The following is a 15189-nucleotide window of genomic DNA, read 5'->3' as shown; positions in this document are numbered from 1 at the left end:
ATTTCCTATTCCACCATTTTAATAATGAAAAACAAACTCAGTGTAAATGTAACTATTCCTATAAATAGATAACATGTAATTCAAACAGAAATAAAGCAACCGTATAATTCATTGACCCCCACAGAGACGAAACTACAGATTTAAACTCATTATTATGTGTTTATTAGTCCATATAAGAAGGGCCCAGTCATTAAATATGCAAATAAATGTAGAAAGTTCAGTCTTACTCGTATTTTAAGCATTTGGTGTTTAAAGTGATGTAATGTCGTTTAAAGTTACAGTTGGGTAACACCTTCTACCCTGATGTTACACAAGCTAGGCTAACAGTTAGCTCGGCTAGCAGCGCTGCATCTCATTGGAGACGGACTTTGGTGCTTGCTGCCCCGTGGTTCGATGGTCTCCGCCTCCTCCAGGCTCCGGCTGTTTTGGCGTCATTTCGTCAACGGTAGAATGGGAGACACGGCCTTCAAAGCCCAGCTGCCAACCCCAGACACGGCGTTACCTGGCCGGACCGACAGCATCAAAGTCTCCGGTAAGGGACCGTAGCTTAAGCTAGCGTCAACAAGCTAACTTTGTGTCATACAAAGTTTGGCACAGCCAGGTTTTGTTTCCACAAAAATAGAAGGACAGCGGCTTGCTGATTAACTTCAGCGCTGTGTGTTAAATAAAAAGGGTTTCATACATCCAGCTCATATTAAATAAGGTTAAAAACACGCAAAAGCCTATTTTAACAGTTAGCGCCTGATACAGTATGCACATGCGCATTTCGTTATCCGCGACTTCTGATTACACGGTTGCTCTTTTTCATACTTCATTTACAAAAGTAATCTGAATCTGACTATAAAAATTGTCAACAAACTGCTGTTTTGATATCAAAAAATGATGACGTCTTTGTTTTGAGGTGAAAGGTAATGAACTTTGACCTGTAATGGAAATTTTTCACTGAACCGATGAAGCATAAGCGATGGATGTTCTATCTTTTGTATTATTACCGAAGGCATAACACGTTTTCAGGTTCCACTGAAGATCACTGGATAGGCATACTGGGAGATACTGGGACATACTGAGACATATTGGGAGATACTGGGACATATTGAGACATACTGGGACATACTGGGAGATACTGGGACATGCTGGGACATATTGGGACATGCTGGGAGATACTGGATAATACTAGGAGATACTGGGACATACTGAGACATATTGAGAGATACTGGGAGATACTGCGACATGCTGGGAAATCCTGGGACCTCCTGAGACATACTGGGACCTACTGAGACATACTGAGACATACTGGGACATGCTGGGAGATCGGGGTTCAAATCTGGTCGGGTCGTAGAAATGGGACCCAATGCCTCTGCTTGACTCAGCATTAAGGGTTTGTATTGGAGGGGCCGAGCGCAGCCATTGCTGCAGCTTACCTGGGATGGGTTAAATGTGGAGATGTAATTTCACTAGTGTATGATGATGACTAATAAGACTTTAACTTTATAGTCTTGCAGGACACACACGCACGCACGCATGCACGCACGCACGCACACACACGCACACACACACACGCACACGCACACACACGCACACGCACACACACATTGACAAAACAAATATAAGAACTGCCTCCTCTCCCTATCTTCGCCCTCCTTTTCTCCCCTCCGTCCCAGACATTAGATAACTAAGCTAGGCATCCAGGCTACCTGATTAGCAGGGTGAATGCAGCGGTATAAACAAAGTGAGTGTGGGTGTCTATGTTATTTTCAAATGATCGGTATCGGGTGGAAAAGAACGGATTAAACTTGATAAAAGACATAACTTTCTAAATTCATTCCGAAATAGGGATTTTCAAATGAAATCTTTTCATTTCAACGAGTTCCTCTACATCAGGGATTCCCAAAGTGTGGTGCGCGAGCTGCCGCTAGGGGGTGCGCGAGGTGAAAAGTGTAATGGCTGCGGAGCTCAGAGAAGTCTGTCATATGTCACCATTAGCGTAGAAACTCATTTGTGGGTGGGCCAAAGAAAAAGTAAGTGGGCACAATAAATGTAATTGAAAACAAGTATATTTTTGCGCGCGTGTCCTCCACATGTGCCCTAACTTCATAATAACAATGCGCCGAGCTTCAGCACACTGGCCTGCGCACGCCGATATGTTCCGTATTTGATCATTTTTATCGGTGTTGGAGGAATCTGAAGGTGGCGAGTCATTCTGGCAGATTGTAATTAACCCCTGTCTCATGCAGGTGTTCTGACATTGTAAACCTCACACACAGAACATTGTGGATGTAACAAAATAACAAGAAATTATTCCCATTCAGGCTATTGACAGCGTGCTGAAGATCTGAAGTTCAGAGTGCGTCTGTCAGAGGTCAGCTGAACCACGGCTCACGGGTGCACAAGTGAGCACATCTGGGCTGAGCAGAAGTAATTTTACAACATTGGTTTAAATAGCGCCAAAAACGAGACGCGGTGACTTGAGCGGCTGTGCCGCGTGCGCGCGCGCACACACACACAGATTCAATAAGCGCGCACGCTGCTTTAACTCCGGCGTGCTGTCAGACTGAAGGCAGAAATGAACGCTGCCTCCACCGTGATAAAAACTTTTAAGAGGTTTTATAACAACATTTTTCATTCAAGGTCAAATTAAGATATTAGCTTCTGGGATGATTCGGGTCCGCTACAGCCAGTGACTCCTCATGAACGTGGCAGCGGATCGCAGATTCAGCCACACCATAAAACAGCAATGAGTCGGTCTGAGGTAAAAGTGAACATCATGGCTATATCTTGTCCCCTATAGACATTTGATTACGCACAAGTAGGTGATCAGCTCAGGTTTACGCAGAGCAGAAGGAAGGAGAGCGCTCTGGCCGCACAGGTTAAACGTTTCTACTTTAAGAAAACTGTTAAATTGCATTGTTTATGTGCTACCTGGGCACTCAAAATATTTATTTAAAATTAAATCAAAGGAAATTGTAATGGTATCGAATGTTTATTAATTACTATTTAAAAAATGAAAGTGATGGGGAATTTTTTTAACCCTGTCTGTTTAGCTTGACATCTGATATATATATATATATATATATATATATATATATATATATATATATATATATATATATATATGTTAGGGCCGGGACTTTAACGCGTTAATTCCGATTAATTAATTAGAAAAAAATAACGCGTTAAAAAAAATTAACGCATTTAATCGCAGCTTGCATTTCAAGCACGGCGGAACCTTTGTCATTGCACGTTTTCCTCGTAGACCGAATATCACTGACGCACACAACAATGCACAGTGGCTAATGGCTACTAAAATGAATTAAAAACAGAAAGAAGTTGCCTTGCTTGGACTGATGCAGGATTTAGGAAACACATCCGCCTCTTTTCTTAACTTGGAAAATAAAAACTTCCAGACAACAACAGAGTCTGTGTCGCGGACATTTTTCAGAGATCATCTCTGCTGCGGCTGCCCACCCGGTGGCACCGGAAACTTTACAAAAGTTGCGGTAAGCTATATTTTTAACACTTACGTAACATCTGTGCAGCGCTGAAAGCACCAGACAATAATTCTGTGCCCTAACAGTAGTTTATGAAAGTAGGAGGACAAACGAGAGGCACCTGGCTGCCGCTGGGAGAACGCTCCGTGTTCTCACTACTCTAAACAATCACAAACAACGTGTCTTAAAGTTGAAAACAGAAGTTTAAGTTAAAACAGAAATACTCTGAAACTTTTCTGATGATTTTCTAAACAATTCTGTCGGGGAATTCTATGTTTCTGAGACGAGTCGCTGTCTAAACATCACATGCATTACTATCAGGGGCAGCGAGGAACGAGGAAGTTGTGTTCAGGCTGGAGATCACACCAGATTCGCTGCTGCAGGCATGAATCTGCGGGTCGGCAGCATCCCCTTATTAACGTGACAGCAGAACTTCCCATGTAAGGAAGGTCCGCTCACCTGTTCGTCAGATCATTATTTCCTCGCCATGATCTTTTATCATCCCATCAACCTCCAGTCATCCAACTGGAACCAGTTAGTGTTCCTGATCATTCTCAGAATATGCCACGCCTGCTCTGGTGTTAAAAGTTAGTACATTTAAGTACTAGATCATATCTGTGCCTGTTCTACTGTCATTTTGAAGGATTATTATTTATGTGTTTTTACTACATTATGAGTAGAAATGCTAATAAAATCTCCCAATTATACAAACAAGTGAAACTGGAAAAATTAGAATCTGGTGCAAAGTCAAATTAATTTCAGTCATTCAACTAGACAGAGAGACTATTTAAAGGCTCAGGAACCATTTGCAGGTGTTTTCTATTTGTAATTATAAATTTTAGTTGATTTGGGTTTTGTTTCATATCACACAGTGACATGTGAATAACTAAAATGCATTTTTTTAATTAAAAGCTTTAGTTTACAGTAATAACCATGTCTAATGTTTGATTCTCTGTCTCATAATTTTAATTAAAAGTTTTACTTTGAGAGCGCATTTTCCTGAACGATTAAAATGCGATTAATCGAGATTAATTAATTACAAAGCCTGTAATTAATTAGATTAATTTTTTAAATCAAGTCCCAGCCCCAATATATATATATATATATATATATATATATATATATATATATATATATATATATATATATATATATATAGAGCCATGCCCTGATGTGGGGGCTGGGGGGGCGTGCGTCGACATGGTCGGGACATAGAAGGGGGTGCGCGGCTAAATAAGTTTGGGAACCACTGCTCTACATCAACATTTTTTGTAGACAAAATTGTCGTAATGCCACACAATTTAAGGCAGGCAGGGTTTCAGACACCACAACATGTAGCTGTTAGCTAGCAGGCTGATGCAGAACTGTGGGTGTTTCTCAATGTCAAGGCGCCTGGCCTTGCGAGGACACTGTCCGTCCTTGGTCAAGGAAAACGGTTAAATGGAACAGGCTTGCATCATGTGACCGCGGCTTCCACTGCGGTCACGTGACATGGGAGATAACGTTATATTTTATACGTATTAGTTTCAATTTACATATATAACGAGACTTTTACTTTTTAAATTGTGTATATGTTTATTAAATTAAAAACTATAAGTGGGTAGTAGCCGCAACTACTGAGCTACTAACCAACCATAGATAACTTCTTTGGATCTAAAAAAATATTTTAAATTAGTTGTCTTACTTTTAAACTTGAAATGTGCGCTCGAAATAGCTGCCGGCTTCTGATCCGCCATCCTTTTGAAAATACCGCGGTGTATTCGGTGAAATTTTTGACCATGGCTAGGCTACAAGACTCCTCCCATGTATCCTTGCTCAGCTAGCTAAATGGCTAACAAACGGAGAACACACGTCTCGGTAGAACATGAACATTGGAACATGCCTGGGCGGTTCCTGTTTACGTATCTCCTAGGCAACCGTGGCGGGGCCAAGACATCAAGGCGAGGTTCCTTGGCATTGAGAAACACTCTGTTTCCTCAGGAGAGGGAAAATGTCTGCAGTTTGAATGTATTTTGAACAAGACAGCTAAGGGAGTGTAACAGTGACTTGCAATCTCTGCAAATGGGGTATTTAACATGGTGGAAAAGACAGAGCTGCGTTCAACACTATGAATCTGATTCACTGCCTTCCAATCACATTCTTTCTCTTTCTGCTTTTCCCTTCAGGCGTAGGGCCCACAGTGAATCACCTGTCTCCATTAGTCCTACTTTTAAACTAATACTCCCAGTTCACTGCGGCAACTTGGACATAAACACTGAGCCAGCTGCCATTGAAAGATATGCTAATAACGAGAAATTGCAGATGGACAGCAAATCGTTGGGTTTTACGGGCTGCTAGAGCTGCGCTGCTGTGGCATCTTTGGGTGTTGTGCACAGAAAAGTGAGGCTGCCGGGCGTGGTGCCGTATGCCTGCCCTGTCACATGAACGTGCATAGCTATACAACCGCACAATGAGGATGTAAACTATTGAAAATAGGAGTGACGTGGCTACGTATAAATATATTCATAAAAATAACACATTTCTTATCAATGAGCCTCCTGAACGAGTGTTGGTTTTTTGGCAGATAAATGAAGGAAATTAGATAAATACAGAAATAAATAAATGGATAAATTTGGATGTATGTCCTTTTTTCTTATACTAATCCATTGTTGAAGTTTTGGATCAGGACTCAGTATCGGCAGATGTTTAAAATCAAAGACTCACTTAAATCGGGAGTAAAAAAATGTAATCGTAACGTCCCCGTTTATTATTAAATATACAGGCAGGATACATTTTATTGTGACAGCCACAATAACATTAATTTTAAAGTTACCTTTGCTGTCATGAGATATTTTTAAATAAATCTGTAAGGAAAACAACAAAGACTTATCTTCAAATAAAAAAACTTTAAGTAGCTTAGTATTTTTTGCAAGTTTCTACTTCTTTTTACTTTAAAAACCAACACACCCATACTTACACAGTTTTAGGCCCTGATCAGTCACTTATACACCAGAAATGAGACAAGCAGACATTTAAAGGTTAATATTGTCACAGAAAACATCTGCATGTGTGTTTGTTGGACTGAGAGTTTTCTATGTGTACAAACAGGCCACAGTTGGCTCTGAGGGCAGTTGGCACCAACCGACCCCCTCTTCACTACAAGTGAGGGTGCTGAGTCTTGGCACATGATGAATAGCTCTGCACTGGCACTGGATAAAGGGCTCCGGACACACTACACACACACTACACACACTACACACACACACTACACACACACACACACACACACACACACACACACACACACACACACACACACACACACACACACACACACACACACACACACACACCCTCACTGCCCTTTATACTGGCCTTTAGTAACCAGTGGTGAGTGCCGTGGTTGTCAGGTGTTGCATATAGACCTCAGGTCAGAGTTACAGAAAGAAATGGAGCAAGTGAATAGTTTAAGGTTTTGTTTGAACTTAAGTGTTGTGTGTTTAATGTTTTGGCTCTGTTGGAAGGGGTTGGACCGGGGTAGGAGGATGTGGGAGTGAAGGGGTTAGGAGGGCGGGGGTCCAGAGCGAAAGCATGATCGGTACGAATGGGAAGGTTCAGATGGAACAGCAGACTTGCTGGAGGATCGCCAAATCTTCTCGGGAACCCTGCCACAATCGAGAGAGATGAAGAAAGCGCGAGGGAGAAGAGGGGAAAGGAAAAAACCCATGCCTGCAGTGGAGAGACTTGGCAGGGCTTCCTCTCTTTTGTCTGTCTGGTTTAGGGCTGCAGCGCCAGAGGAAATCAAGAAACGTCCAGGCATGGAGGTGGTGGACGGGGACAAGCCCTGCCTCGGCTCTGAAAACACGACAAAAACAACATACTTTGGACTGAAAACTGAATGGGAACCAAATACAAAAGATGTTTTCTTCTTTCACACGAAATTCCGTATTGGAGCTGTCGGACCAAACCAAGTTTCAAAGGCGAAGTGTCTGCTGTAACCAGAATATGGACAGTTACATGTCTCTGAACTGGGCAAAGACGGATGCTGCTGAGAGTCCAATCAGGGTCAGCGAAGGCCAACCTTAAAACAAGGTTTGTGCATGATCCTTTGGCTTTGCTTTTACACCAGATCAGATTACTGCTGGTGTTTTGGGAAGTTTTGGAAGTTTAAGAGGACAAAGTTAATCTAGAAGTTGAATTAGAGATGTCTGTGTAAGAGTGGGGACAGAAAGTAGGCCAAACTGGTCCAGAACTCACAACAAATGTTACCTGACTACAGTATTTTAGATGCATCATTTAGCAAATTGGATTCGAAAAGTTGTTTTTGAATCAAAGTTGAGCAGACTGAAACATTTCCAGTTACTTCTATCAGAATCACGATCAGTGATGATTGGGACCAAAGCAACAAGATCCTGGACAAAAGTGGCTGAAATGATCTTCCTCCACGTTGGGTGGCTGGCCTCAGAGTTGGAGATCAGCTGAGGAGCTTCCTCCTCCGTTAAGAGACTGCTCGTCTTCATCAAAAGGATCAGTTGAGGTGGTTTGAGCACCTGACAAGGATGCCTCCCTCTGGAGGTTTTCTAATCATGTCCAACTGGTTGGAGACCCCAGGGCAGACCCAAAACTTACTGTAGGAACCTCTCTGGCTTGGGAGTACCTTTTAGGGTTGGGCATCGTTTGATTTTGAACGATTCCGATTCCAATTCCTCATTTCGATTCCAGTTCCTATCGATTCCCGATTCCGATTCTTTGAAGACATGACATGTTTTGCATGAGCCAGCTCACCACAGGTCCTACTTGATGAAATAATCTTAACTTCAACATGAATTTTAATTCTATGAACAACAACATCACCTTCATTTAGACAAAAACATGTTTTGGAGAAAAAAAGAAAAAGACTTGCAGCACAACCAGTGTTTGTTTCTGACCACAACCAAAGTGTGGAAGAAGCCTCTGGGATGAGAGGCTAAATGTCTCCAACACATCCAGAAACGTGCAGCTGGTTTCAGCTAAAACTCTCAGGATGATCATGTCCAGGATGACTGAGAACTACACCTCCATGCTGCAGCAGCGTTCAGTCAGAACAGGAAGTGAAACTTAAACGTAGCTGCTGTCAGTAACAATCTAACAGATTTTAAACATTAAAACTCAACAGAAATAGTTCAGAAAGGAAATTAAAATGTTCACAACTTTGTGTGTGATTTATTATTATTATTATTATTATTATTATTATTATTATTTATTGTGGCAGAAACTGGTGTGGTCCACCACAGAGAAGCTGCTCTAGCATGATGGCTTTAATTATTCTACAGGTTATTGTTCAGCCTTCTGACTCACACACACACACACACACACACACACACACACACGAGTGTTGGTGAGCGGCTGCGTCTGACTGCTGACGCTCCGTGTGTGTTTTTATTTCTGCAGTGAGACAAACTCACCTCACACCGTCCAGAGTTTGTTCTTCAAAGCTTCTATTAAATCCACCGTGTTTACGTATTTTAACACGTTTCCTCTACGCTGCAGGAGTTAAAGTTTACATCATGGAGTAAATGTTCGGCAGACACGTTTGTTTATATCTGGGTGGGGAGAGGCGGGACTCAGTGCTGCACACAGACATCTGGTGTGATCAGCTCTGAAAACTGTTGACCACAATTTGCAGATCACGTTTATTTTTCACAGAGATCGGCCGCGGATTCCCCTTCCGGTCGGCATTCTAGGAATCGAAATAAAAAACGTTGAGCGATTCCGGGGAAAATGAACAGTTGGAACCGGTTCCAATCGATGCTCGATGCCCAACCCTAACCTTGGTATCCTCCTGGAAAACATTCCTGCACATCCGGACACCCCTGTCTGTCTGGACTTGGTTCTTCTGAGAGAAACTGTCAACTCAAGGAAGAAAGGATTAAAAATGCATCAAATTTGCTTGACAGAATTTGGCAACTACATTTTTTAAGTAATGATTCAAGAAAAGAAATACAGACTGTTTAGCACGAGGCACACCGAAGGCGGATGCATCACACAGCAAGGCACCCGAGGTTTTGAGAAGTCAAGTGATCACACAGGAAGCGACACGCCGCTGAGAGATTATTGGAAAGTGGTGCAATAGTCACAACATCACGCAGGACTTGATAACTGAAAGCAGGAAGTGACTTGCTGTTATGTTTTGTGCGACTCTAATTCATTAAAAATCTGTAAGTACGCTATTTATTTGAATATTTTAAGATCAATAGTACTTTAAAGTTATCAAAACGGTGGCTGGGTTTGTGCCGGCGTTTGAGTTTGAGCCGTAAAGCCGTTCCACATCGTAATGTCTGTTTGTTAAGAACTCCACAATGTTGTAAACAGCCGCGGCGCCTATCTTCAGCGCCTCGGCGCTTCTGGGACGCGGTGCGGTGCGGCGCTCCCCGTGCACCTACTGTCATTAACTATATTGGCTTTAGGTTTAGGGTGTGGATATGTAGCATTGAAATAGAGCTGCACGATATTAGGAAAACCTACGATATGCGATAACAGCGACTAATATTGCGATGACAGTTTTACTTGCGATAAAGAAAAACTTAACTCAGGAACAAAAATAATCAAAAACAAAGAAATTTAAAAAATGGGAAAAAAATCATAAAAATGAGAAAAGCAAAAGATGTGAGGAAAGGGAAAAAGAAAATGAACGAGAAAAGGCAATCAGTGTATCCAGAGAAAAGCAGAATCAGCAGAAAGAGCATAACAAACCTAACTCAGGTGTACCGTCCGCCTCGGGGGCGGGCATTTGACCTATGAGAACCCACCCAATTGGCCAAATGGGTGAAGAGCTGTATTTGATTAGTTAAAAAACATTATGCTTCTGTTTGATTGACAGATTGCATCATGTGTAGCAAACATTTGAGCTGACCATTCATTATGATATTTATCTGTTCTTTGCGATATGCATATTGTGCATGCTGATATTGTGATAACAACATATTTGCGATATATTGTGCTGCCCTAATTGAAAAATAGAATTAATTTTGTCTGACGTGAAAATGAAAACGTTATAAAACAGCAGAGAATTGTATGGAGTCTGCTCCTATGATGTGAACAGATCACTAAATGCTGTGGAGGTTGACCTCACAGAGGCGACGGTGACTCAGGGTTTAGGAGTTTGCCCTGTAACCTGCAGGTTGGGCAAGACACTTCACCTTCGTTACCAGCTGGTGGTGGTCAGAGTGACTGGTGGCACCTGTGCATGACAGCCTTGCTTCTGTGAGTGTGCACCGGGGCAGCTGTGGCTACACTAGCTCATCAGCATCAATGTGTGTGTTTTTAGGTCCATTTCCACTTTTGAACTGCTGGATAATTTTGCCAGACCTTCACGGCATGTCTCAATTTCACCGGGCCTGCTCGAAAGGACCACTTTCCTGGCCATTTCAGGGACAAAGTACCTGTATTGTGTTATGTACACAGACGTGGCTCACTAGGGCTGCTGGGCGGGACTTGTCGTTAACTCATGCTGATTAGTTGTAACCAGTAGGACATGATATCGGTAGACAGCGTCAAACAACCGGCATTTGTAAAATTAGTAGATTTGCTTATGGATGGAATAGAAAGTAAGCCGAGTTCACACTGCTCTAAATGACATTTTTCTAAACGGCCAATGCTGAGGTCTTCACAAAGTCCTGAAAGGTGTGATTTTGTATGGTTGCAGTGGCTGAGAGGACCGAGCCGTTGTATTTTCCCGTTACCTTCTCCCATCCCAGAAATTTCCCAGAACAATTGTGGAAACACAGCTATTTATTATAATGTAAAGCACTTTGGAAGCAGAAGTCCTAGTGTGTTCTGATGTGTGGTTAGGACTTTTTTTAAAGCCATGGGTCATGAAAACAAACAAAAGTGGTGATTTATGTTTGATCCCAGCAATCAAGAGTTTGGATTCCTGTGACTCTGGTGTGTAAACTCTCACCACCAACACACACAGATGGACAGACGTGAAAACACACGTCGGTGCCATCTCCATCCCGGTTTCCTGCAGATGTGTGCAGACATCAGACAGTTGGTGTGTGTCCTTTAATCAGCAGGTGTACTTGTGGGTGTAAAGGATTATTGCTGCAGACGACCGTTGGGCAACATTTCATCTAGAGTAAACATCTGATACGATTTTGTGTCCAGAGAAGCGCAATTTCAGTATTTGTGCGTAAGAAAGAGAAGTCGTTTGCTGGCAGCTCCTACTGTGCGCTGAGAGCAGCAGCCCAGATGAAGCCAGATGTTTCTCTCACAGCAGCAACATCTGCGCCTAAGATCACAGCTGGTAAACTTGCAGCAACTAGCTGTTATTGTTGCCATTTCCTTCATTTGTTTGCTCTACTTTTACCACTAAACATTTGCTTGTTAGTGCGAATTTATTGATTTGGTCCAACGCCAGGACTGTGTTGATGTTGTCACGCCGACAGCATCTGTCGGTGGAGTCTCTTCACTCTTATCAGACCGTGGCTGACTTTCTTCTGTTACCACAACAACTCAGATGAATGAGTGTCTCTTTGTGTGAGATTTCATCAGCACCGCTCTTTGTTGTTGACACTGCCCTGATAACCTTGACGGCAGAAATGACAAGCGATTAGGGAAGTGTGTGAGAGGCATAACGAGTGAGGGTGGCCTAGAAACCGGCATTGGAGAGGAGTGGAGGAGAGGAGAAGGTGAACTTTGACTGGAGTGTTTAGTTTTACCCAGACTGACTCGAGCCATGATAATAAGAAAGGTTTGTGACCAGTCAGGTACTCGGTCATCTTCTATACTTCTTCATCCTCATCAGGGTCTCAGGTGAGAGACAGGGGACACCTTCGACAGGTCTCAAGTCCATCGCAGGAGCAAATGACCACTCAGACACTCACTCACACTAACCCCGGTTTCACACCGCAAGCATCAACGGAACGGAACAGCAGCGGAGCGGCTCACTCGCGAACTTCAAAGCGGTCTTTTTCACACCGGGAGAGTCTCGGCCGCGGCACGGCTTCCTCGCTGCGCCTCGCTGTACTCGCGAGATTCTAAAATCCCTCGAGACTTCCGACACCTTCCTCATCGAGAGATCACAACCCCCGCGAGGAATCCCACCATTGCACTTCTCGAAAGAAACTGGTGGTAAACAAAGCCGTTCGGTCACACGTGCTGATGTAAGTTATAAATAACATCGCAACGTTGCATTTTATTTTGAAAATAACCAGGGATTTTACACTGAAACCGTGTGTGGTTTCCTGTCTCGCACTATGTGAACTGCGGAAATTGACGTGTCCCAGAAGCGGCTCGCGGAAGAAATAGAACTCGATCCTATCTTTAGCGGCGCGGTATGCCGCTTCTGGGACGCGCCTGAAAATTGCCGCGTCGCGGCTGGTTTGAACAACTCCGTAGACTATAACTGGATTCTATTTGAAGCGGTGCCGCTTCGCTGCCGTTCCGTTCTGCTGATGCTTGCCGTATGAAACCGGGGTAAGGGACAATTCAGAGTGCTATACCTTATATGTCCTTATATCATACCAGCTGCTCCAACATGCAGGGGGGTGAACTTGAATGCACCTTTAACAAGCAGTAGTATAAAAACGTCATGATTTAACTCGGTTTGGGAATACAACGTCACTAAATGCTGCTTCACACCAGCAAAAACTTTCAGAATCGGATAACATGATGAGGTTCAACCTCAACCCCGGTAAACTACAGTGGTTGCCCCACCCCCTCAGCCAGGTCATGAATATTAAATGTGCTGATCAGCTGGTTTAGCCGTTGGATATGATGCTGACTGAAGCTAGAATCTCTTTACAGCCGATATCCGGACTACTCAGCAGGAAAGCTATGGATCTGTCTGACATTCATTCACAGATCACAGTCTGAATTTTCCCAGAACTAGCTCAGGCTACCATTAGCATCTACGGCTAGCTTTACCACCACCACCACCATTTATGACGTGCTATACCAGCTTTTCCCAGATCCAACCATCTCTCGGCCATTACAACTTCACTAATTTACCGAGGAAAGCAGGTTGGAGACAGCACAGACGTTTTGGTATATCTGACACCCCAGCTGCAGATATTCTACAACAGCAAGGTAAATGCAGCTTTGAATTACAGCACCCCTTTAGGTAAGCTGTAAAAATAAAAAGTACCTTCTGTATATTATCTGGAATTGTACAAAATCAGGACAGAGCTGGGAAAAAAAAATCAGAAATTGGTGTTGGCCCTCAAAATTAGGGGATCCCAAACGTACGGATATTTCTGAGAAGTCTTTCATGTTTTTCTGCTTCTGTGTGCCGCAGTCTTCTCTTCTCTAGCAAGAATTTTCCAAAAGCATCTCGGCTCCATCTAGCAGCCATCAACATTTTCTGCGGCATCCACTTACAGAAAGTGTGAATGCAAAAAGCCATTACTATAACACATAAAGGTCTGAAAGGGTCCAATCAGTCTGCCAGTGCAAAGTGCATTAAGTCCGGTTCTCTGCACTGCACACTGTCTCACGACTAATGGCTGTGAGCAATCGATTGAGTCGAACCCTCGGGGAAGCTCCAGCACACACATAGACACACATGAGCCCTGTGGAGGCTTATTAAGCCCCCCGCCACTCTAACCACACTCACAGCTGTCAGTCAACTGGTTCAGAGAAGACGAGGAGAAGGAGAATAAAAGCTGGAACATAGTAAAGATACAGAGCAGGTAGTAATTCATCTTCACTCCAGACGTGCATCAGTTACTTCAGCAGGTGCATCTAGGTTATTATTCATGTCAAAGTGTTTTTAAACCGTTTTCTGACCCAAGCTGTACAATAATTAACAGAAAATGATGTCAGCACATTAACCATTGATGAAAAGTGAAGAGTGAGTTCTATTTAGTCAGTTTCTGCAGTTTGCATCGGATGCAACTTGAAAAGGTCATATTTAACGCTCCTGGTGTCCCTGGATGAGTCGCTAAACCACCGACCACAATGTGGAGGTCACAGAGAACACAAAACTGCCCCAAAATCTTTACTGGAACGGTCAGATTCAAGGTACGCACACTGCACATCCTCTACCGGATTTCTTAGGTTTAGATGGAGTCTTAGCAAAAACAAAATGTGCCACAATTAGATGGATGCATTTCCCAACAGAAATGTTGAAAACCTGAATTGTTTTGAAGATTTGATATTTAGGCAGAAATAAATAAGTGAAGTCGCTGAGGCTGTCCTCAGTAGAACCTTAAAGAACCCTGAAGAACACGAAGCTCACAGCTCTGTAGAAATGGTTAAACAGTCCGAGCTCAAAGTCTGAGACGCGCTTAAAGACTCCAGATTGTTGCAAGGCTGGTGACTTTTAAAACATAACTGGTTTCCTCCAGAGCACAGAACTCTTGACCTGAATCAGTCAAGCTTAACAAAGACAACTCAAGGGATGAGCCAGTTTCCTGCCTGACAGCTCTTTACCTGCTTCCTGCATAACATTCAAAGGCCGTTTTATTTATTAGCATCATCAAAAACACCTAGAACACATTTTAACAGACAGTTATTTACTCCAAAAAGGCAATTCTCAGAGCTGTTTCCCTCAGTCTGCTGCAGATTCACTGATATCATCCTTCAGGTGATCCTAATTAAAGAGCAAGTCACCCCCTACCAGAGTATTACTCCACTCCCACTTCCTGTTTGAAAAATGCAACAAATGCTGTTGCCTAGCAGACCGAGAGGGCGGAGCTGCTAACAAATACACACACACAGGCTCACAAGGGCATTGTGACAT

General features: G+C 43.0%; 1 protein-coding gene across 7 annotated transcripts in view; it reads left to right on the top strand.

Annotated features, from left to right (window-relative positions):
- Nucleotides 1–247: 247 nt before the first annotated feature.
- Nucleotides 248–15189, top strand: part of msraa (methionine sulfoxide reductase Aa) — a 42510-nt gene continuing 27568 nt past the window's right edge. For 4 of the 7 annotated variants that reach the window (XR_011515519.1, XR_011515520.1, XM_070541779.1 and 1 more), the window contains exon 1: nucleotides 248–532. Coding sequence is in view for 3 of the 7 variants with exons in the window: in XM_070541779.1 (XP_070397880.1) it covers nucleotides 394–532 (139 nt within the window). In the remaining 4 variants the exon portion in view is untranslated. Of the gene's footprint in view, nucleotides 533–4773; nucleotides 7560–15189 lie in introns of those variants that run through there. The other 3 variants (NM_001323795.1, XM_070541781.1, XM_070541775.1) reach the window with 3 other exon arrangements.

Source organism: Nothobranchius furzeri, chromosome 2, assembly GCF_043380555.1.
Source record: "Nothobranchius furzeri strain GRZ-AD chromosome 2, NfurGRZ-RIMD1, whole genome shotgun sequence".
Classification (NCBI taxonomy): domain Eukaryota; kingdom Metazoa; phylum Chordata; class Actinopteri; order Cyprinodontiformes; family Nothobranchiidae; genus Nothobranchius; species Nothobranchius furzeri.
Note: the sequence above shows the minus strand (reverse complement) of the source record. Positions and strands in the feature narration are given on the sequence as shown.